Genomic DNA, 24,430 nt, shown 5'->3' with positions numbered 1-24,430 from the left:
TAGGAAAATAGACAAGAATTCTGTTTCAGTTAATTCTGCTAATTAATATTCATCATCTTTAGAGCCAGTTTTGCTTAAATGCTTCACCACATCAATCCAGTTCCATCCTTGAGGAAGTTCTCCTTTGTAATTTGTTCCGTCTGCCAGCGTATGTTTTTGAGCTTTTGAAAATTGTTCTCCTGTCTTTTATACTTACTTAATGGGGCTGTGTTAGGAGTTTCAACTGAGATGGTATTGCTTGTAGATGCTGAAGAATTAACGGATGGTGATTCTCCATAAACTGCTCTTTACTATCTTTGGCATACTCAAACAATGTAGGTCATAGCAGTGCTGGGATTAACTTCCATGCTTCCTGTAACTTGGCTAATATGCTCTGCTTTTCAGCTGAGGATATGGTATTGTTTAAAAAAAAAAAAAAGTGTTCATAGATACATTTGGGATATGTTTCTGTCCAGGAAATCTGTTAAGAAAGCTCTGGGATCACCATTTTCATCCTATATTGAAATGAAACTGGACTTAATTCCCGGAAACTTGGATATCTATCACATATAGAATGTAATGCTTCCAGTTCCCTCTCCCGTTTCTCATTGGCAGTCATTGTGCAGGTCACCTCCCAGGGGGAATGGTGTTTGAGGCTACGAAGAGCAGTGGCCCCAAGGCCTGGCCTGTTCCTGAGGCTAGGGGGTCCCTGTTCCATGCCCTCTGCTGCAGGGAGGCACAGCATTCGCACCGCAGACGACAGTTGCGCACAGAGAGATGTACAAAAAATTATATAGAGTATATTAGGCACTATGATAAAATACATACCTGAAAGAAGGGAGAGGTTATTTTTCTCTCAGGAAGAGCAGCAGCAGCAGCACAGGTGTAGCTGTAAGACATAACTATCTCCCGGAACCTGGTAAACGAACATACACTACTACCAAACCCCATCCTCATTCCTGGTTTATCTTCTAGCCCCATTTCACCAGCAGCTGAAATACAAACATTTCCCTTCCTCTCTCCTTCCTTTTTTCCTTCCTTCCCTTCTTTCTTTTCCTCCTTCTGTCCCTCCCTCTTTTTCTTTATTTTTTTTTTTTTGTAAAAAAGGGATATGTATATCAGCAAATTATGATTCAGTAGCAGTTACATTAATTTTTTTTTACTGGGCAAGATATTACAGGTAAACTCAAACTTTGTATTGTTGAAAGAAATATTTGATGTTATTTCTAGTGGTATGCTGGCACATGTTTAACAGTACGCAATGCACGTTTTGTCCGGGTTCCCTCAAATGAACAATCTTCCTCTAGGTGGCAGAGTTACTTCTTTTGAATGGAGCTGATCCATTATTTAGAAATGACAACAAAAAATGTGCTTTGGATGAAGCCAAAGATGCACGTATGAAGCGTCTTCTTGAGAGATATGTTCCTAAACACCAGAAACATCTTATTTCAGGTAAGATTAAACTGCTTTGTTATATCTGCTCATGTTTGTAGAAAGTTACAGAAATTGAACTTAGAATTATAGAAATTAAATTTATTTTCCTTGTAAGTTTTGAGAAAATTCACCCCGTGGTGTCCTTGCTCCATTTCTTTAATAAAGCAGACTGTCTTGTTTACAAATGCATATAATTGAAGGACTCTTAAAAGAAAGAGAAAGGTAATAGCAAATGGACTTTTCCCTGCAAACAGTTAAGAAAACTTCTATAAAGTTCTGACGCTCCACATAATCCTTTGGCTGAATAGCATGATATGATGTAAATTATATTTGGCTCTGTCTTTGTCAATGAATATAGCAAGATTGTTTACTTCCATTCTCTAAGAATCTTTTCTTATGGCGATGCTTTTGCCCTCTCATCCATTACACTTTTAAATTGAATTACCAAAAACAAACAAAAAACAACACACAAAAAAACCCCTCAATCTGCAGTTGTCAATAAAAAGATTCTATAAGAATAATTTAAATACATGGCATATTCTTTATGTTCCCCTTAATGCACCTGTTATATTTTTTTTGTAAGAAAATAATTTTCCAGGACCTAACTTAGCAAGCAAAATTTCTAAGAGAATCTGGAAACAAGAAGGGGCTTTTATTTCCTCTCAGTTTTAAGAATCTACATGCACTAGTATAACCAACTTAATTAATGCATGACTGCATTTCTCTGCTTGGAACCCTGCAGTGGCTCTCCATTTAATCCAGAAGAAATGCCAGTATCCCCGCATTGACCTGCCAGCCACTGTATCAGCTGCCCTTTTCTCCTACCGCTCTCTAACTCTGTCACTTGACTTCAGTCACACTGGTCTCCTTGCTTCCTCCTCCACCTCCTTCAAGTCTTAGTTTAAAAGTCATCTTCTCACTGAGGCCCGGCCCACCCTACTTAGTACTGCGGACTGCCTTTTTCCTACCCTCATTGTATTAGTTATCTGTCACTATTCAACAATTACTCCAAAATTTAGCATCTTTAAACAACATTTATTATCTCACAGTTTCTGAGGGTTAGAGATCTGAGAGCAGTTCAGTTCAGCAGTTTTGTATGTGGGTCTCTCATAGGCTGTAGTCAAGCTATCAGTGAGGGTTGTGGTCATCTCAAGGCTCAGTGCGGCAGGAAAATCCACTTCCAGCTCACTCCCATGATTATTGGCAAGCTTCAGTTCCTTGGTGGTTGTCAGCTGGTGGCTTCGGTTACTAGCCACATGAGCTTTTCCATAAAGCTGCTGACAGCCTGATAGCTGGCTCAGAGCAAGTAACCCAGGAGAAAATGCACCCAAGACAAAGCCACAGGCTTTTTATAACCTAATCTTGGAATTGATATACAACCGCTTCTGCCATATTTTACTTGTTAAAAGTGAGTCACTAAGTCTGGCCCACACTCAGGGGTAGCAAAATTAAGTTCCACTTATTGAAAGGAAGAATATCAAAAAGTTTATGAACATAATTTTAGAACTACCACAATCCAGTCTTTCTTACCCTACTGTATTTATCCTTTCCCATGGCACTTAACACCGTCTTACACATTGGGCAATATCTTATTTTTTATTTTTGGTCTTCCCCAATAGAATCTAAGCTCCATGAAGGAAAGGATCTTTGTTTTGCTTGTAATAAATACTGAAGTATCATGTACATAGTAGGCATTCAGTAAATATTTGTTGAATAAGTTGTGTGTCAGTCCTTTGAAACAAAACAAAACAAATTTTTTTCATTAAAGAGATGTGTGTGCTTCATTTACTTTTACTGAACTATATGTTAATAGAATATTTCCCAAGACGTAATTGTTTGAATGCCATTGACTAAGGACTAAGACTTGGATCAAAATACCCTACTTTTATAATAAAGAGATAACTTCATGATAATTAAAGCCACAAAAAAGCAATTAATAAATAGTTCTTTAGAACAAAATACTTCTTTCTGGTAGCCCAGTCTTACTGGAAAATAAGAGGGACAGACTTAACCTTATTAAGCAAACATTAGGAAATAATGATAATTCAATTAATTTATGAAATAATTTTTGCCTTATAAAAATAGCTTTCACACAGTTAAATATCTGGATATATCTGTGGTGAATATAAAAACACTGAGTTCAGCATCCATTTTTAGTATTTTTTAGGTTTATTTTTCTTTATCCACAGAAATGTTTTTCCATCCCTCAAAATAGTATTTGATTTCTAATAAATATGAAAATTGTAGTAATGTTATATGTGTGAACTTTTAATAGAAAATGTTTGCATAATTTTACTTTTCTACCTGGTTTTCTCATGGCAAAGGACTTGTGGATTTTAAAAGTCTAGAGATTGACCATTAGAGGCTGTTTTCTTTGATTTTTTTTTCTCGCTCTTTTCACAGTTCTAAAGAACAGCACTGGCCCATTAGATGTAGAGGATGCACACCAGCACAAGGTATATATCTGTTTAGCAATAAACATTTTCATAGAATGCACCTGCTAGTTATTTTTTATACATCACCAAAGGGGAAAGAAAGATTGCTGAAGCATGCATTAAGAATAGTGACTTCACCTTTGCTTTTCAGATACTTTGGAATAATCACATGAAAATCAGTGGGTTCTGGGACATAAATTTGGGAAGCAGTAAATGTAGCATATCTGAACACAATGATGTATTGGTAGACGTTTTCTTTCTCCTCCTCTTCTTGGAGCCATGAGGGTTATCAACCATGTCAATTTCTTCTGGCCTAAACACAGTACAGGAGTCAAAGGCATTGATCTATTCCTTCAAACTACATGGTGGGCAGTTACTCTTTATCTGGTGCTTGGGTTACGGTGAGTAACAGGAAGCATTGTTCCTGTTTTAATCTTAGCAGCCCACAATAATTTTTCTGTACAGACCTACTTGGAAGCATATCTGTCTTCTTGTTTTTAAATCCCTTCTTCTGCTGCCCTACCTATACCTATAGTGTCTCACAGATACCAGAGAAAGAAACTTTCTTAATTCTAGCTTTGTCTGTATAACAATTGGGAAAGAGGAGTATTTCTAAAGCATTCGTGTAAAGTTTCCTTTAGAAAGAAACTTTATCTTATTATTTCAAGAGCCTGTAAAATTTAAGTAGAGTAAGATTTTTTGTTATATTTAGTAAGGTCAATCAAGCTAAACTACTAGCAAAAAGAAATTGAAATGTACAGTATTCCCTCACTTATCATGGGTATTACATTCCAGACCGCGCCCCCTGCCCCGCGAAGTAGAAACTGTAAATTTATTCTACACTCTTACACCTACGTAACTTTAACAATATACATATACAGTACCGCAATATCCCACAATATAGTGAAAAATACGTGATAAATAATTAAATATATTATTTTTTAAAATCCCATGATACAGTGAGGCCGTGATAAGTGAACCGTGATATAGCGAGGGACTACTGTATAGCAGAAAATAAAGATCAGTATGCACACTGAGTCTATTATATATGCTTTTCTTCTATTAGTCTACTTTTCTGAAGAATCAGATTGTATATATCCGAGCAGACCCTGTGGTTAGATCAAATTGTAAAATTGAATGGAATAGAGGTTTAATTTATGAACAATCTAGAATGAATTGAGTATAGAACTACAGCTGAAAATTAAAGCTAACTATATATTTTGTTTCTATAGAAACGAAAATTCAGTTCTAAAAATTGCATTGGGTTTGTTTGTAATGAAAATTCCAACAGACAGCAGCTAGAACATGTGCAAGATAATGAAGGAGGCAAAGACGGTTTACTTATAAGGAAAGAAGACATATATGAACCTTTCCCCAAAGATTCCAGAAGCATGAAATTTGGTAACTCCAGGCATAGGCAATCAACTGTTCACCAGACATACTCTATGGGACTCAGGAAAGACAGCCTCCGTGGTGTCAAAAATCCCAGCACAAATGTGTCTAAATATAAAGGAAGAAAAAGTGCACAACAAAAAAACACTCAAGTGGATAATGCAATCCAAGAAAGTAACCCAAGAAAGACAGTAGCTGTCTCTTCTTCAAGAAGTTATAGTAGATTGGTTACTCATCAGCAACATATTCTCCAGACCTTTGATGACCTTCCAGAAGAGCCATGTAAACTTTTTAGCCCAGCTCTGTCAAGCCTGAAAAATGGATTAGGTAACAACATTGAGGCTTGTTCAATTCCCAAAGAGACACATACCCAGAGCCTGGATTTATCAGAAAATCAAGAAATAAAATCCTTGGAATTAGAATCCAGTGACCAAGCTAAAGCGATTTCTTTTTCAGGACATTCTTTACATAAAGAAACCAAAGTACCGATTGTTACTACAGATCAGCAGCCTCATACTCACCAAGAACAACACCACGTTAGTCCTTATAAATCTCATGAAAACAGTAACTCAGATGCGAAAAAAGAGGGCCTTAATAAGTGGAAAAATTTTAATAATAATGTTCATGGTGATTGCTATACCTCTGAGAAGACTGTAACAGCTAAAAAGATGATATGTTCTACAGGTTGCAAAAACCACTGTAATTATAAAGAGAACATAACAAATAGAAAAGGAATGGATTTTCAACAATTTTTATCTTCTGAAGGCCATTTTTCACAGGAAAATAAGTTAAAAGTGGGTGGCCTAAGTACACTTCCACAACAGGAAGCTGTTAAGTTTTCTAATTCAGATAATATAGCAGTTTCTGAACCAGACGTTGCAAATTATGAATGCTGCATGTATGGGACTTCTTTTGATCACTCACATGGCAATCCTGAGCATATTTCCTTGGCTTGTGCAAGAACACTTTCAACACACGAAGTTTCAAAGTTGACTAGCCATGTGGAGCAATTCAAAACGCCTCAAGATTGTTATAGCCCCAGAGTACCAACTTCTTTAATGAATCAAAGAGATACACATATTATGGAAAGGGTAAATAAGAAAGAAGACACTAAAAGGAATTACACTGACAAAGACCAAAAAACAAATTCTACAAATAGGCCTTTATCCACAGTTGTCCATTCTCAAGTAATAGAAACAACTAAAGTTGAAAAAAGGAGACAGGACCTTTCAGAGAGTGAAATCATACCTAATATAGATTTTCATTCCACTGACAATATGAATAAAGAATTGACCAACATCTCACAAGTTAATCAAAGAGAAGAGAAGGAAATTTCTCACAAACCAGGTATTAGTAATATTGCTAGATTTATACACATTTCCTATAGATATACTTATTTTTGGGAGATTTCCAACTGAATTTCACTCAACTTATGCCCAGACTGACAAGAATGAGAACACATGAGATATAATTTGGGGATGCTGTTAATTAAGTAACAGTGTTTACTTTAAAAGTCAAGCCATTATTATCAAGGATAGCTGCTAAATTGATATTGACAGAAGTTAATAAAAAGTATATCAATTTTATCCAGACTTATTATAGACTTATCTTAGGAATCTTAACATTTTCACAGCAGGAAATTGTTAGCTCCAGTGATTTTAATAATTCACTGTATTCCCATCAAAATTATATTAAGCAAACTAATTTACATTTGTTAAATAAAAACATTTTTAAAGTCTTTCATTCCCTTAAAAAGAAAACAGTCTACCTAGGGACAGAAACTTGAAACAGTTACATGACTATAGTCTTTTTCTAGTCATGTAACCAATAAGAACTACCACACTGATATTGCAAATGTTTGTTTTTCAGATGAGGAATTAACTAATAGCAATGGAGATGAAAGCACTATAAGAAACTGTGAAAGGAAAAAAGATAAAAGAGATAAAACAGATTCAGAAATTCACATAGCTGCTAACATCCAAGAACACTTTAAAGTTAAGAATATCAAGAAAAGACAAAATTTCTTGAAAGCTGCCTGCAGTCAAGGTTTGTATTCCTATAGCTGTATAGGTAAATATTTACATGTCCAAACCCAGAGATCCACTTTACTTCGGGATATTTCTACACTTTTAGACTTAGTTGTTTATTTTTTCAGTCATTCACTAAGTTACAAGATTATTTCAGCTATAGTTTTAGATGATTTTACCATAAAGCACCACTTGAAAATACGTTAGTGTTCAGATATGTTTTCATGATATTTCTGGTTCTGACTTCTAATTTGTTATTTTAGAGGAGATAAACAGCACGAATATTGAGTGCAGGCAGCGGGGTGAACTGTGTCACATCTCATAGCTACTTCCATGGAGCCCTTTTAACGTAAGGGAAAATTTAAAAGCATAGCCACTAGTTTCTTTGTGTCATATGAATGAACTGTACGTGTTTGGAAGTAAGGACAAATTAACTAGCCTTTATAGTCCTTGGAGCTAGTTATATGCTGAACAGTAGGTTGGACCACTTCAAGATAAATACTAAGCATTGAAAAGTTGACTTATTTATCTTTTTGCTAGTATACTATAGGTGAGACAGACACTGGATTAGGCATTTTCTGTGAACCTTCTCCCATTGTCCCCCTTTCATTTAAAATGAAGCCCTTCTTATATATTCCTCGTGTAGTGAGTTAAATGGTGGCTCCTCAAAACATATGTCTATGTCCTAAGCCCTGGAATCTGTGATATTAGGTTATATAAAAGAATGGCTGGGTGGCTAAGTTGGTTGGAGTGTTGTCTATTACACCAGAAGATTGTGGGTTGGATCCCCACTCAGGGCATGTACCTGGGTTGTGGGTTGGGGCCTATGTCAGGGTGCCGATGGGAAGCAGCCAGTCATTGTTTCTCTCTCACATTGATATTTCTCCCTCTCTCTCCCTTCCTTTCTCTCTAAAATAAGTAAATAAAAAAAAAAAATAAAAAAAAAAAAAGATTGACCTGTCTTTCTCTGACTGGCTTATTTCACTTAGCATTTTGTTCTCCAGGCCCATCCATACTGTCACAAAGGGTAAAATTTTCTTCTTTTTTGCTGCCAAATAGTATTCCATTACATAAATGTCCCATAGTTGTTTTATCTACTCATCTGCTGATGGACACTTGGGCTGCTTCCGTATCTTGATGATTGTAAATAATGCTGCAATGAACATAGGGGTGCTTATGTTATTTTGAATTAGTGTTTAGATTCCTTTGGATATAGTCCCAGAAGTGGGATAGCTGGGTCAAAAGGTACATCCATTTTTAATTTTTTGAGGTGTCTCTATACTGCTTTCCACAGTGGCTGCACCAGTCTGCCCTTTCTCTACATCCTCGTCAGCACTTGTTGTTTGTTGATTTATTGATGATGGTCATTCTGACAGGTGTGAGGTGATATTTCATTGTGGTTTTAATGTGATTTCTCTGATGATTGGTGACATTGAGCATTTTTTCATATGTCTATTGGCCATCTGTGTGTCTTCTTTGGAGAAAGTGTCTATTCAGGTCCTTTGCCCATTTTTAAATTGTTTTTTTTGGTATTGAGTTTTATAAGTACTTTATAAATTTGGATATTTATCCCTTATCAGATGTATTGGTGAATATGTCCTCCCATTCTGTGAGTTGTCTTTTTATTTTGTTGATGATTTCCTTTACTATGCAAAACCCTTTTTGTTGGATGTAGTCCCATTTGTTTATTTTTTCTTTTGTTTCCCTTGCCTGGGGAGACATATCTAAAAAAAAAAATTGCTACAACCAGTGTCCCAGGTTTTGCTGTCTATGTTTTCTTCTGCGATTTTTATGGTTTCAGGTCTAATATTTAAGTCTTTAATTTATTTTGAATTTATTCTTGTGTGTAGTGTAAGAAGGTGGTGTAGTTTCATTTTTCTGCATGTATCTGTCCAATTTTCTCAACACCATTTATTGAAAAAACTATCTTTAGCCCATTCATTGTATGTGCTTGCTTCCTCTGTTGGATATTAATTTACTATAAATGTGTGGATTTATTTCTGGGCTCTCTATTCTGTTCTAGTGACATATGTGTCTGTTTTTATGCCAGTACAATGCTGTTTTGATTACTGTGGCCTAGTAGTATTGTTTGATACTCCATACCTCCAAATTCTTTCTCAGGATCACGGATGCTATGGGGGGGCCTTTTGTGGTTCCATATATACTTTTGAAATATTTGTTCTAGTTCTGTGAAATCTTGAAAGGAATTGCATTTAATCTATAGATTGCTTTGGGTAGTATGTACATCTTAATGATGTTAATTCTTCCCATCCATGAACACAGTTTGTGCTTCCACTTATTTGTATCTTCTTTAATTTCTCTCTTCAGCGTCTTATAATTTTCCATGTACACATCTTTAACATCTTTGGTTAGGTTTATTCCGAGGCATTTTATTATTTTTGAAGTAATTGTGAATGGGATTGTTAATTTCCTATTCTGTTAGTTCATTATTGGCATATAAAGCTGCAACTGATTTCTGGATGTTAATTTTTTATCCTGCTACTTTGCTGAATTCATTTATCAGTTCTAGTAGTTTCTTGGTGGAATCTTTGCAGTTCTCTATGTACAATATCATGTCATCTGCAAATAAAGACAGTTTTACTTCTCTGTTTTCAATTTGGATGCCTTTTATTTCGGCTTGTTTGATTGCTGTGGCTAGGACTTCCAGTACTATGTTGATAAAGAGAGGTAAAAGTGGACATCCCTGTCTTGTTCCCGATCTTAAGGGGGACACTTGTAGTTTTTGCCTGTTGAGTATGATTCTGGCAGTGGATTTGTCATATATGGCCTTTATTATATTTAGCTTTGTTTCCTCTATTCCCACTTTGCTGAGTTTTTATCATAAATGGTGCTGGATTTTATCAAAAGTTTTTTTCTGCATGTATTGGTATCATGAGTTTTTCATCATTCATTTTGTTTATGTGGTAAGTCACATTTATGGATTTGTGAATGTTTTACCAGCCTTGCATTCCTGTAATACATCCCACTTGATCATGTTGTATAATCTCTTTGATGCATTGCTGTATTTGGTTTGCCAATATTTTGTAGAGGATTTTAGCATCTATGTTCCTCAGGGATATTGGTCTATAATTTTCTTTCTTTGTAGTGTCTTTATATGGTTTTGGAATTAAGATAATGCTGGCCTCATAAAATGAGTTTGGGGACCTTCCCTCCTCTTGAATTGTATGAAATAGTTTGAAAAGGAGAGATGTTGATTCTTCTCTGAATGTTTGGTAAAATTCACCTGTGGGGCCATCTGGTCCAGGGCTTTTCTTTGTTGAGAGTTTTTTGACTACTGCTTCAATGTCACTAGGTGTAGTCTGTCTATTCAGTTTCTCTGATTCTTCCTGATTTAGTTTTGGAAGATTGTATGTTTCAAGGAATTTATCAATTTCATCCAGGTTGTGCAGCTTGTTAACATAGTTGTTCATAGTATTTTCTTACAATCCTTTGTATTTCATTGGTGTCAGTTGTTATTTCTCCTCTTTCATTTCTGATTTTATTTATTTGGACCCTTTCTCTTTTTTTCTTGATTAGTGTGATTAAAGATTTGTCAATCTTGTTTATCTTTTCCAAGAACCAGCTCTTGGTTTAATTGATTTTTTAATATCATATTTTAGACTATTTTGTTTATTTCTGCTCTGATTTTTATTATTTCCCTCCTTCTGCTAACTTTGGGCTTTGTTTCTTGTTCTTTTTCAAGTTCCTTTAAATGTAAAGTTAGATTGTTTATTTGAACTTTCTTGGTTTTTTTTGAGATAGGACTGTAATGCTGTAAATTTTCCTCTTAGGATTGCCTTCCAGGGTCCCACAGATTTGGGTTATTGTGTCCTCATTTTCATTTGTTTCAAGGTATTTTTTGATGTCTTTCTTGATCTCATTGTTGACCCATTCATTGTTTAATAACATTTTATTTAGCTTCCATGTCTTTGAGTGTTTTTCAATGTTCTTCTTGTGATTGATTTCTAGTTTTATAGCATTGTGGTCAGAGAAGCTGCTTGACATGATTTCAGTTTTCTTAAATTTATTGAGTCTTGTTTTGTGTCCTAACATGTGGTTTATCCTAGAAAACATTCCATGTGCACTTGAAAAGTACAAATAGTCTACTGCTTTGGGGTGAAATGCTCTGAAAATATCACTTAAATCCATTTGATCTAGTGTGTTGTTTAAGGCCACTGTCTCCTTTGATTTTCTGCCTGGAAGATCTATCCATTGAAGTCAATGGAGTGTTAAAATCCATGACTACGACTGTATTTCTGTCTCTCTCTCCCTTTATGTCCATCAAAATTTGCTTTCTGTATTTACATGCTCCTATGTTGTGTGCATAAATGTTTACTAGTGTTATATCCTCTTGTTGGATTGTCCCCTTTATCGTTATGTAGTGTCCTTCTTGTCTCTTACTATAGCCTTGACTTTAAAGTCTATTTTGTCAGCTATAAGTACTGCTGCCACAGCATTTTTTTTCTTTTCCATGTGCATGACATATCTTTTTCCATCCCTTTACTTTTCGTCTGTATGTATCTTTCAATCTGAGATGGGTCTCTGGAAGGCAGCATATATAGGGGTCCTATTTTCTTATCCATTCAGCTACTCTGGTCTTTTGGTTGGAGCATTTAAACTATTTACATTTTAGGTGATTATTGATAGATACGTATGTAGTGCCATTTTATTGTTAGATTGTTTTCCTGTGGTTTTTTTTTTTCTTTTCCTCTCTCCCTCCTTCTTCTTCTTCTTAAAGCAAACCCTTTAACATTTGTTGCAGTACTAGTTTCATGTTAACAAACTCCTTTAGCTTTTTCTTGTCTTCTCCTTCAATTTTAAATGATAGCTTTCCTGGGTAAAGTTGCCTTGGTTGTAGGTCCTTGCTTTTCATCACCTTGAATATTTCACACCACCCTTCTGTCCTGAAATGTTTTTGTTGAGTAATCAGATGCCAGTCTAATTGGTGCTCTCTTGTAGGTAACTACCTGCTTTTCTCTTGTAGCTTTTATGATTTTCTCCTTGTTTTTAAGCCTTTTCATTTTAATTATGATGTGTCTCTGGGTAGGCCTCTTTGGGCCCAATTTGTGTGGGATTCTTTGAGCTTCCTGGACTTGTGTTTTTCCTTCACCAGATTAGGGAAGTTTTCAGTAATTATTTCTTCAAATAGGTCTCAATCCCTTGCTCACTCTCTTCTCCTTCTGGGCTTCCCATGATATTGATGTTGTTATGCTTCATGTTGTCTAAAATGTTTTTTAAGCTCTCCTCATTTTTTAAAGTTAGTTTTTCTTTTTGCCCCTCTGCCTGGGTGTTTTATTCTACCTTGTCTTCCAAAACACTGATTTGATCCTCTGCTCCATCTAACATACTGTTTATTCCTTCCAGTGTATTATTTATTTCAGATTTGCATTCTTTATTTCTAAGTGGTCCTTTTTTATAGTTTCTATGTCTTTTTTAATGCTGTTGAGGACCCTTATAATCATTATTCTAAACTATCTGAAATATTGCCTGCCTCTATTTTATCTAGTTCTTCTGGGAAATCCTCTTGTTCTTTTATTTGGGATCTGTTTCTATGTCTTCCCATTTTGGCTGCTTCTCTGTATTTTCCACTTTAGCTGTTAAACCAATCAGCCATTAAGCTGATCTTTTGTTAATCTAATCAAGCTGTAATCAGCAGCCCTGCTTAAGTACCAGAGGGTGGTGCAGAGTGATTCCTGTGGGTGGGCTGTTGCTTCTCTTCAGGCTGATGCCACTTGGAGGGGAGTCCTCTGCCTGTCTGAGAAAGAATGGCTCCTGCAGTATGGGGAATGACTCAGCACAGGGATCCTGGTAGCTGTTCTTTCCATTGTCTCCCCAGAGCCACCTGCCCAAGACTCTCCTCAAGCACCTCTAGTCCACTCTGCCCTCCCTCTGATGAAGCCAAGGGTAAGGGGCTGCAAATGAAATTCTGTGCCTTGGACCTTTAAGAGGCTCTCTGCGTCTTCAGCTGTGTCTCCCTGGCAGACAGAAAATCTGCTGCTTTTCACAGCTGGATTTTATCTGGGCTCCTTTCTGGCTCTCATGCTATAGGCTGGGGAGCCCAGCTTGGGCTTTAGACCCCACACTTCTCAAGGGGAAACCTCCACCCACTGAAACATCCCTCCAGAACTTCAGCTGCTGCCCATGGTAGCCCAGTCAATTCTCTTGCACCTCAGCAGCACTCCATACCAATCTTGTTGTGGTGAAGTTTTTTATTTTTATTTTTTATTTATTGAACTAATAAATTGAACTGCCCAAGAGGAGAGAATTCCAAATATACCTGGTAATTCCCTAACACAAAGGCCAGCTTACCTCTTGATCACCCAAGGGTGAATTCTACCATGCCCTAAGCTCTGCTGTACTTCCCTAGCCCTCCACAGATTTCCAGTCAGCATTTTCGTTCCTTTCATAGTGAAAAAGTAACAAGCATTTGCAGAAAACCCAATACTATAAAACAGACACCAAAGTGATCTAAACAGACCAAAGGAACCTGGAAGAAACAGAAATAGTGCAAGAATGGATATATCTAAAACTTTTTTTTTAAGCATAGAAAAAAGCAACAGGGAACAATACAGATACCCCTTAGATGTTAAAAATATAATAGCAGAAAGTATTTTTTCTTAAATATGATCTCTGTAGCAGAGTTGGAAGGTAAAGCTTTCCAAGTTTCCTGTAAGAAATAAAAATAGAGAAAATTGGAAAATAAGGAGAGAAAAGAAAATTAGAAGCTCACTCCGGGATATCCAGGGAGAACAGTGAAAATAGGAAATGAAATCATTAAAGAAATAATACAAGAAATAAAGGAAAGAAGTTTCCATATTGAAAGGGCCCATAAAGTGTCTAGTACAATAAACAAGACATTTCACTGTGAAATAAAGAGAAAATCCAAAAAGCTTCTAAAGAGGAAAAAACAGGCTACATAAAGAAGTACAGACAGCTGATTATTTCTTAATGACATTATATTTTATTAATAAATAATACTTTATTAAATAAATATGAAATATAATGCTACTAAGAAATATTCAGCTTTAACTACAGTCGACTTCACAAAGAATTTTAGTGAATCCCATCTGTTTCCATTTTCTGCCAGACTTTGTTATTTTCAAATTTCAGTTAAATGCTGTTGAAATTTATGACAACAGTAACATTGAGCAGTTTTTGAGTTTTTACCCCAAAATGTTTATCACATGCCTATTTTCTTTGCTACAAACATACCAGGAACAAGTTGAAAAGATTTGTGTCATTCTCACTAACAATTACTGGGAGAGATTTTCAATTCAAACTTAAAATCTGAAAGCCAACCATCTTAGATATTTTATCATTAAAATATATATATATATAAAACATGAAATATATGTTATATATAATATATCTTTATTCTTCCAATAAAGAATTTCTGAGTGCAGATTTCTTAAAAAATTTAGAAATTTTGTCTAGGTGTCAGTGGAAGAAAGACATAAGACTATCAGTTTTCCTTGTGACTCATATAAATAAAGGATCCATTTGTTAGAGAGTATCCTCTAATTTTTTTTCTCTTGCTCTGAATTTATATGCCTGGTTGCTGGCATACAGGAAATAGGGAGGGTAAGGGGCTGATGGTTTCATGCAGTGATTCTTAAATGTAATCTTGCATCAGAGTCACCTGGAAAGCCCGTTAAAACATTACAATAAATACGAGGAGGTAAGGATCGTTAGGAGCCATCTTAGTCTGCCCTCCAGAGTAGGCTTAGGGTGGCTGAAAAATTTACCTTTCTAACAAGTTTCCCAAGTGATACTGATACTGCTGGTCTGGGCCTCTCTCTACTTTGAGTACTACTGGTTTAATGAATATTCTTTTCTGTTTAATCAGCCTAATCCTCTATTTTGCCTTGTGTCTCAGTCTGAAGCTTCTCTGGTGCAGGTTCTACAGAAAATAAATGCCCAGGTTCCTGGTTTAGGGATGAAAATCTGGGGTGAACAGAGTGGTTGCCAAGGCAATTTGGGTTTGGGGAAAAGGCCACTTGGAGTCCCAACTTTTCTCTATATATACTTTTTCAGTCAGTCTCCCTGTTTCCAGTCCTGTCCTACACATGCTGCCTTTCATGGTACCTGATTCCCCCAAATGCTGAGTGCCTGGGTTCAGATTGGCTTCCTTCCTCAGAAAATGCCTTTGATGGAGCATTCCCCCCTTTCCCAACTCAGTTAACTCTTCTCCATTAGTGACTTTCCAGTTCCCCCATGTAGCTTGTTTTTTAAGAGTTAATATTTTTTCCATTTTTTTTATTGTTGTTCTATTACAGTTGTCCCATCTTTCCCCCATTGCTCTCCCTGCCCCGCCTACCTCGTCCTCTCCCACAGTCAGTCCCCACCCTGTTGTGAAGTCTTTTTCTACTGTTGTTTCCTCTTCTGTTTTTTAATGATGTTTTTACAAAAAAAATCCTTTACTATCACTTTAGCATGGTTTGAGGAGGAAATAGGGGGAAAACGTGGTCAGTTCATCATTTTTAGCTCCAACTTAAGTCTGTCTAACTTCCGTTGCAAGAAATTGATTTTAAAAAGAATCTTTACATAATGACACTATACACCACTTTTTATGAAATAAAAATAATAAACCAACAGGTCATAGTTTGGTTCTTGGCATCATACGTTCTCAGAAACAGACCCACTGAGATAGAGAATATCTGTAGGAAGAGGATTTTTATAAAAATCACAGTTTGTTATAAGAAAAAAATTTATCCACTGCTCAAGGACTGCTGAGGGTGAAATGAATGTAGAACTGAAACAAGTTCATTTTTTTAATCAAGCATATGGTAGAGTAACTGAATAACTGCTAGAATGAATTTGAAGTAATGTGCTTAGACGACTATAAATTCTTCACAAGTTGGAGAACTGTGTCTCAGTTATATTTTAGAATAGTTACAGTAATGGTAATATTAATTGATGTATGTTTCTCTGTAGTGTACCCCACTTAGGATAGTTTGAGGAACTTGTTATGTATTTTCTAAGCTCCTTTATAATAATAAGCATTTGGCAGAAAAGAAGCCTCAGTTGTCCTTGGCAAATTTACAGAAATGAAAACAGCTGGGATCAATAAGAGGCATGCCAGAGGGGAAAGCCGGCTTCATTTGGCAGCCAGAAGAGGAAATTTGTCTCTGATGAAAGTTCTAATAGAATCTGGAGCAGATGTGAATCTAAAAGATAATGCAGGTTTGGATTCTTTTAATTTTAATTGTGTTTATAATTTGAATTCACTAAAATACACATTCCACACCTACCACACCAATTTTGAATCTGGCTGCTATATAACAGCTAACTTTGAACAGTCTTTTATACTGTTAGTTCAATAGTAAGATTAATCTTGGTTCCCACCAATTGTTAAGATACCTCTTTGAAACAGTTTTTAATATACATTTGGGAGTGTTCAGTGAGTGTATACAGAATGGGGAGTAAAGGAAGCTTTAGTTAGACCTTTTCGTTGGCCCTTAATACAATTCCCTAACTTTGGAGAGCTTGCAAAATATTTCCCGTTTTTGGTCCCTTTTCCCTTTCCTCCTCTCTTTGTACTTTTCCTTTCTTCTCCCCTCCCTTTATTTTATTTTAAACCTCCAGTTTTAAAATTGATCTTGTAACATTTTGATCAGCCTGAAAGAATCTTGTGTAAGGAATTTCAGAGGGAAAAACTCAAAGACTGATTGAATCATATGTCATTTTAAAGAGAAAAGTGACAGTGGAAGGATAGAAGTAGAAAAGTCAGGCATGATCTTACTGTATTTTAATATCTGAGTAGAAACAAACTGACATAATTAATATTTACTCTGGTCCCATTATATTTAATGTTCTGTGAGTCTTCTATTTTGGCACTTCTATTACAACATTATTTTTATAAGATTTTAGTTATTTATCTTCAGAGAGAGGGAAAGGGAGAGCGAAAGAGAAGGACAGAACCATCCATGTGTGAAAGAAACATCAATTGGTTGCCTCTCGCACACCCCCAGCTTGGGACCTGGCCCACAACATAGGATGTGCCCTGCCTGGGAATTGAACCGGTACCCTTAGTTCACAGGTCGGCGCACAATTTACTGAGCCACACCAACCAGGGCTCAAAATATTTTTTATGAGATCAATTTGTTTTTTAAAATGATACACATTTCAGGGTCATAGTTTTCAATATTATTTCTTTTCCACTAGTATATACTTTTGAATCAATATAGATGTTAATTCCATCAGTGCAAATAAACTTAATAGTGGATATATTTTATGAATGTCAGTTTGTAAGCAGCAGCTTGTTTTGTTTTGTCCTTTTTTTTTCTATTTTAGGTTCGACACCACTACATAAGGCATCTAGTGAAGGATTTAATGATATCATTGTAGCGTTGTTAAAAGCTGGTGCTAATGTTAATTGTGAAAATCTAGATGGAATCCTGCCCTTACATGATGCTGTTGCAAATAATCACTTAAAGGTACACTGCACATCAGAGTTGGTCCTGTTGCTTTCTTAGAAAAACGAGTGAAGAAAATAAAGATATTTTATTGTTTATTTATTTATCTTCACCTGAGGATATGTTTATTGAATTTAGACAGGGAGGGATGGGGGAGGAAGGGGGCAAGGGGAAGAGAGAGAGACAGACAGACAGACAGATAGACAGAGACAGAGACATTGATGTGAGAGAGAAACATGGCTCAGGTTGCTTCCCATATGCTGCCTGCCGAGTGATTGGATCCGCAGACCTTTGGTATACTGGATGATGCTCCAGCCATCTGAGCCACCTAGCCAGTATTTTAAATTTGAAAACTAAAGTGATTCCTTACAACAAATTATTTTTGAAGCCTTAAAATTACAAACGAATATAGACATTGTGTATAGATTAGAAAATTAATATATTTACTAATGAGTCATTTTTCCATTATCTCTTTATTACATAATTCATGTAAATCAGAAGAAAATGAACTGGTTGAGAGTAAATACAAGCTATAAATCTAATTCTATTTTTAATGGTCTTAAATGATTTGCTTTTGGTCATAAAAGAGTGTAATTATAGTGATGATACATGTGACAGCTAGACTTTTTTTTCTTTGAGGTCTCAAAGAAATGGGTAAATGCACAAGTAGCTTGTTACTTGGGGGTTTGTTGTATATTTTTATCCTGTTTTTCCTAATCAAGCAATGTGGCAAAAATATCATAAGAAAAGATTACTAGGGTCACTATTTTAGTACACTGAATTTCAAAACAATGCTTTAAAATTCTTTAGATTTTTAAACACACCTTTTTGTTTGACAAACCTCAGGAGAAAATTTTTATTGTTATCAGTGGGCACTAAAGATTTCAGAAATAATCATTGGCTCTAAAAAATAGTGAAGGAAACTACCACCAATAACAACAATATAAAACCAGGGTTCATATAAAAAAACTTCGTGGTTCTCTCACTAACACCTGTTTATCTGTTTCTATATATGTTTAAGAGCCTGGTGATTTTTATTTAATTTTGTGAATGTATGTAACCACGATTTTCAACCTAAATGTAATTATGTAAAAGAATAGTAGTATTGAATTGGTGATTTGTGATAAAAAATGTAAACTAATTAAGAATAGTACCAGATGGGTCAAGGTGGCTCCTTTTGACCAAAGAAGCTCTTTTGACTTTAAGGTATTTACATTAAAAAAGAATAGACAAAGTCTCAAGGTTATATGATTTTGAAATGGAAGAAAGGAAACAGGAAGATTCATTAAAGTAATTAACTTACTATTTGTACAGGGAAAAGGCCACTTAAAGTGAAGCAACATTCTTAAGAGACATCTTTATTATAAGCTTTTATAAAACCGTTTTCTACAGTCCCTGCCCAGGTAGCTCAGCTGATTAGTGTCATCCCAGTACATCAAGGTTGTGGGTTCTGTCCCTGGTCAGGGCACATACAGGAATCAACCAATGAATGCATTAGTAAGTGGAACAACAAATCAGTGTTTCTCTCTCTTTCTCTCTAAAAAGACATCAATAAAAAAAAAGTTCTCTACATGGATTGCCTCATGGGTATATCTTCCATTCACTGATATAACACTACTCATACTAGCTAGCAAGTAGCCAGATCAAACTACTGATAAAATTATATGGATGAATCTCAGAATTATTGTGCTAATTGAAAGAAACCAGGCACAAAGATCATATACTGTATAATTTTATTTATATGAAATTCTGTAAAAGGCAAAATTTGTAGTGATTAAAGCAGATCACTGATTGCTAAGGGTCAAAAGGTGGTGGGAAAGGATTGACTGCAGAGGCATAACAGATTTTTTTCTGATGGTGGAATGTTTCTAAGTCATGATTATAGTAGTGATTACTTCAGTAAAGCTATTAAGTAAAATAAAGAAAAACTGGTGAGAGACCTATTTCTTGGTCCCCAAATCTTTACCAAGCTCTTTGTTCCTCAGGTCCATCCAATCGTGTTACCTAGGACTTTCCCAACTCTCGTGTTAGCCTTTCTGTCCAGTGCCTTTCAGCCCTGTTGTGTTCTCTTAGACTGTTTCCTATGAATGAGTATTACTGAAAAATAGCTGTTTAGGGGCCTGTTCTCTGAGCCGAGTTCTCTGTGTCTTCCATACTAATGTATTAAATTAATCCATGTTAATATATTAAAATCCAAGGCCTAGAGGAATGCCTGGTCTTAACACACAGGCAGAATAGTCATGGTTTTTATGGCGTACGTTTTTTAAGAGTCTAGAAAAGCTTCCTTTTCCAAAAATAGCTTTCTCTCTCTTCCACATAGTACAGGAAAGATAGAATATGGAATCTGTATTTTTGAATAATTCCACAAGTGACTTTAATGATCACTCAGGCATAGAAACTACTGAATTGAGGCACTGTTCATCCCATCTTTTGAAAAAGTAAAATAAAATACCTTTACTCAGACTTCTTTCATCAGAAAAATCTTTGCAGGAGACTATCCCCATATGGCATTATCTACTGGTTTTTATTACCTCAGTTGGTCTTTTTTACCTCTCTTAAGGAAAAGGGGTAGGAGTAGGGAACTAGTTTCATTAAGAGCACATTATCTGCCATATACTCTACAAGGGCTCATATTTAATCCTCATAGGTGATAAAAATAAGGTTCAGATGGTAAGTAGCTCAGAGACATAGCTAGTAATTAGCAAGAGTGAATTCTGTATGCTTGACTTTCAAATAAGTGTTTTCCTTTATGTTGTGCTATCTCTAGGTTGATAAAACAAAATAAGGGGCTATCTCTTTTCAGCTGGCCCATTTGCTCTTAAACTTCTCTTTTTTATCCCTGAGCACAAGCAGAAATAGAAAAGCTACTAGCACATCACATATCTCTATTTTAAAAAAATTCTGGCCATATTTTCTTAGAAGATTTTTCAGTGTTTTGAGTCCCTTGCCTCATGCAAATGTAATCATTGGCTGTTTTTACTATTGACTTATACCACAAACTGATTAGTAACCATCTTTAACTTTGATCAATTACAAATTGACTTCTAATACATAACCTTGAGTTATTTAGAGAAATCTTATTTATATTGGAAGATTATTTTGCCCCTAAAATGTCACAGTCTCTGATCTCAGTTTCCTTTTTCATAAAACGATGGGGTTGGAGTAGATTATTTTTGTTTCCATTTATCCTTAACATTTTGTGACTATAAATCAGTTATTTAGGACACATATTTACATAGACATTATTTGATTGGATATTGGGTTTCCTGAAATATAGTTGAAATAGAACTTTATTTAGCTACGTCAGTGGCAATTCTGAAGTGATCTTTTTTTTTTTTAGTTTTTTTTAAAAAAGATTTTATTTCTTTATTTTTAGAGAAAGGGGAAGGGATAGAGAAGGAAAAGGAAAGAAACATCAGTTGGTTGCCTCCTGCACTTGCACAACCAGGGACTTGGTCCACAACCCAGTCATGTGCCCTGACAGGGAATTGAACCAGTGACCTATCTGCTCACAGGCTTGCACTTAATCCACTGAGCCATACCAGCCAGGGCTGTGAAATGATTCTTGCTCCCTTCTCAACCCATCCTCCAGCAGCTTGTAGGAAGGAGGACAAAGGGCTCTGTTAAAGAGATCGAATAAAAACTTCTGCACACAGCCTACCTATGTCTGCCTCTTACTGTAGTAAAGGCAACATATCTGATACTTCATGTCATCATGTTTGGTTTTCCTGTGGGATCACATGAAGCCAAATCAGTGGGTCCATTTGCAGTTGTAATATCAAATTTAATAAATATTCTTGGCCAGAATTTGAAAACTTTTTAAAAAATATGTTTTATTGATTATGCTGTTACAGTTGTCCTGATTTGTTTTCCCTCTGCTCCCCTCCACCCAGTGGCCCCCCTCCTTCCAGGTGTCCCCACCCCCCCCCACTTAGTCCATGCCCATTGGTTGTTTATATGGTTCTTCTCAATATCTTCCTGTCTACTTCACTCCCTCCTACTATGCTTCTTAATCCCTGCATCATCTCCCTCCCTTTCCCCCCTTCCCCTTCCCCACTGACCTTCCCCCAATATGTTCCCCATACCTATAATTCTTTTTCCACTCTCATTACCTACTTAGTTTGCCTTTGTTTCGATTCCCTAGCTTCTGTTGTCATTGTGATGCAATTTTCATTTTAATGTTCGTAGTTTTGATCCTCCTCCTAAACAAGTCCCTTTAACATCTCATATAACAGTGCTTTGGATCTAATGAACTCCTTCAGTTTTACTTTGTCCTGGAAGCACTTTCCCTACCCTTCTATTCTGAATGACAGTTTCGCTGGACAGAGTAATCATGGCTGTAGGTTTTTGATTTTCATTACTTTGAATATTTCTTGCCAGTCCCTTCTTGCCTGCAGAGTCTCCTTTGAGAAATCAGTGGATAGTCTAATTGGGACCCCTTTGTACATAATTCCCTTCTTCTCTCTTGCTTCTTTTAAGATTCTCTCTTTATCCTTAATTTTGGACATTTTGATTATAATGTGTCTTGGTGTGGCTCTCCCTGGGTCCAGTGTTTTTGGAACTCTCTGTGCTTCCTGGACCTGTAAGTCTATTTCCTTCCCCAGGTTAGGGAAGTTCTGCTTCATTATTTTTTCACATAATTGTTCAATTCCTAGTTCTTCTTCTTCACCTTCTGGCAACCTATAATTCGGATGTTGGCTCACTTATAGCTGTCCCAGAGGTTTCTGAGCCTCTGCTCAGATTCCTCACTTTTTGTTTCCTCTTTCTGCACTGGTTGACTGTTTGTTCCTTCCCTGTGTTCCGATTTGTTGATTTGATCCCTGGTTTTTGTTTCCTCACCACTTGTCTCGTATGTGTTTTCGTTCATTTCAGCAGGACTAGCCTTTATTCCTTCCCCATCTTGTTCAATATCTTTTGTTAATTCTGTAAGCTACCTTATGACTATAGCTCTGAACTGAGCCTCAGAAAGATTATCTATTTGTTCGTCAGTTAATTCGTGTATTTGTTTTTTGGTCAGCTGCGTGATTGATATTTCAGTCATGATTCCTGCCATCCTGACCGTTTTCGTTTATCTTTCCATCTTAGGCAGGGCTGTCACACCTCCTACGCTATAGGGAGCAGAGCCCCGTGCACTCGTCACTACCGGGTGACCCTTCTCACCACACTGTGGTGTTTTGTGTGGGGGCGGGGGTCCAAGATGGATTCCTGCCATTACTCTCCGCTGAGAGACCGGGAGCCTCCTCCTCTGTTCCCACGCCCTCTGGACCTCACAGTCTAAGGCAATGGGGGTCTGCCTTATCTGGCGTTGGAATTTCGAGCTGACGGGTCTGGACTGCAGCTGGGGTTGCTCCCCTGGCACTTCTCACTCCCCTTAAATACAGGTGTCTGTGCTTACCACAGTCCTGCCGCCTGTCGCTGCAGCTGCGGCCGGCAACACAGCTTGACCTCTCCACCCTGGCATTGCCCTTCCTACCCATCTGGACGAGCACCACTTCCTTATAATTTCATACATTGGACTTCCATGTAGCTTTATTTTCTGGAACTTCTGGTTATTTCTGGTTTTTCGGTAGTTGTAGTCCTTCTTAGTTGTGGAGGGAGACAGAGCGTGTCAGTCTAAGCCTCCATCTTGGCCGGAAGTGAAAACTGTTTTGATAACTTTTAATACTTGGTAATGGTGTCTTATAATGAAAGCAGAAATTATTGATCTAAGGTGTTAATAGAGATAACTTTGGAAAAATATCTTCTAGGCAGCTGAGATTCTACTGCAACAAGGAGCAAACCCTAATCAAAAGAATCAAAAACAGAAGACTGCTTTAGATGAAGCAGATGATGAAAAAATGAAAGAGCTACTCAAATCTTATGGTGCTGTTGAAACTGAAAATAGAGATGAGAATAATGCTGTAGCCACTGGTATGTCTGTCAGTATTGCTTACTGTTTTATATAGATGTATACCTCTGCTTAGAAAAATAAAATCTTTATACATTTGTAGTATAAATTATATTTGTAGTAAAAATTGTTTTATAACCAGGGAATAGATGTTTTGTATGTTTATTAAACTCTTGAAAAACATTTATTTTTAGATAGTAGAATTTCTAAACTTTTTAAAATTTATAAGTCATATGATCCTATTTGATTTGGAGTTACATGTTGAAATAAAACACATACCACTCATTAAACAAACATTAATCACCCTAACATTGGGTCTGACATAGAAATGTAACTGAAACTAGGCAGATTGGGTTACTTATAGTGAGGCTAGAAAAGAATATACTACTAAACAATCTGCAATTAAGATTTCCTTACTTCAAATTTTTTAATGATTCATGTAAAAGTTGGACTAATGCTAGCTTTTAAAGACTCTAATATTCTAATGCTAGAATATGAATTTGTTAAGCAAATATATGGGTATGTGTGTAATATAATAGTGAAAAAAATATTTCCAAGGAATGTACAGCCAGGCAAAATTTTATAAACCATTTTTTAGCAGTAGTTTGAATTTAAATAATATAAGGAATTGCTAAGGATAATCATTGTGTCATGTTTTACTAGTAAGCTAGGTCAAGGTCAAGACTGTTACAGGTTCCTCTTTTCATTGCTTGGTACTACATGGTAAGTCCATAGGGTCAGGGTCTTTTTTAGATCTCCATCCATGTCTCTATGCCTCTCCCTCCACAGCCATATCTGAAGGTTCAGGTCCCATGATTTACTCGTATATCAGCTCAGCTAACGAGAAGCCTTGCATTTGAA

General features: G+C 36.2%; 1 protein-coding gene and 1 pseudogene across 1 annotated transcript in view; one reads left to right on the top strand and one right to left on the bottom strand.

Annotated features, from left to right (window-relative positions):
• ANKRD31 (ankyrin repeat domain 31) overlaps nt 1-24,430 on the top strand; it is a 112,583-nt gene that overhangs the window by 55,890 nt on the left and 32,263 nt on the right. Inside the window, exons 12-18 of the mRNA XM_090279319.1 lie at nt 1,287-1,431; nt 3,817-3,869; nt 5,081-6,587; nt 7,110-7,286; nt 16,313-16,450; nt 17,561-17,703; nt 23,430-23,592. Of these exons, the coding sequence (XP_090135445.1) occupies nt 1,287-1,431; nt 3,817-3,869; nt 5,081-6,587; nt 7,110-7,286; nt 16,313-16,450; nt 17,561-17,703; nt 23,430-23,592 (2,326 nt within the window). The remainder of the gene's footprint in view (nt 1-1,286; nt 1,432-3,816; nt 3,870-5,080; nt 6,588-7,109; nt 7,287-16,312; nt 16,451-17,560; nt 17,704-23,429; nt 23,593-24,430) is intronic.
• On the bottom strand, nt 43-598 carry LOC150008531 (RWD domain-containing protein 4 pseudogene; annotated as a pseudogene).

Source organism: Furipterus horrens, unplaced genomic scaffold (assembly GCF_987537825.1).
Source record: "Furipterus horrens unplaced genomic scaffold, mFurHor1.1.pri manual_scaffold_5, whole genome shotgun sequence".
In the NCBI taxonomy this organism is placed as follows: Eukaryota; Metazoa; Chordata; class Mammalia; order Chiroptera; family Furipteridae; genus Furipterus; species Furipterus horrens.
Note: the sequence above shows the minus strand (reverse complement) of the source record. Positions and strands in the feature narration are given on the sequence as shown.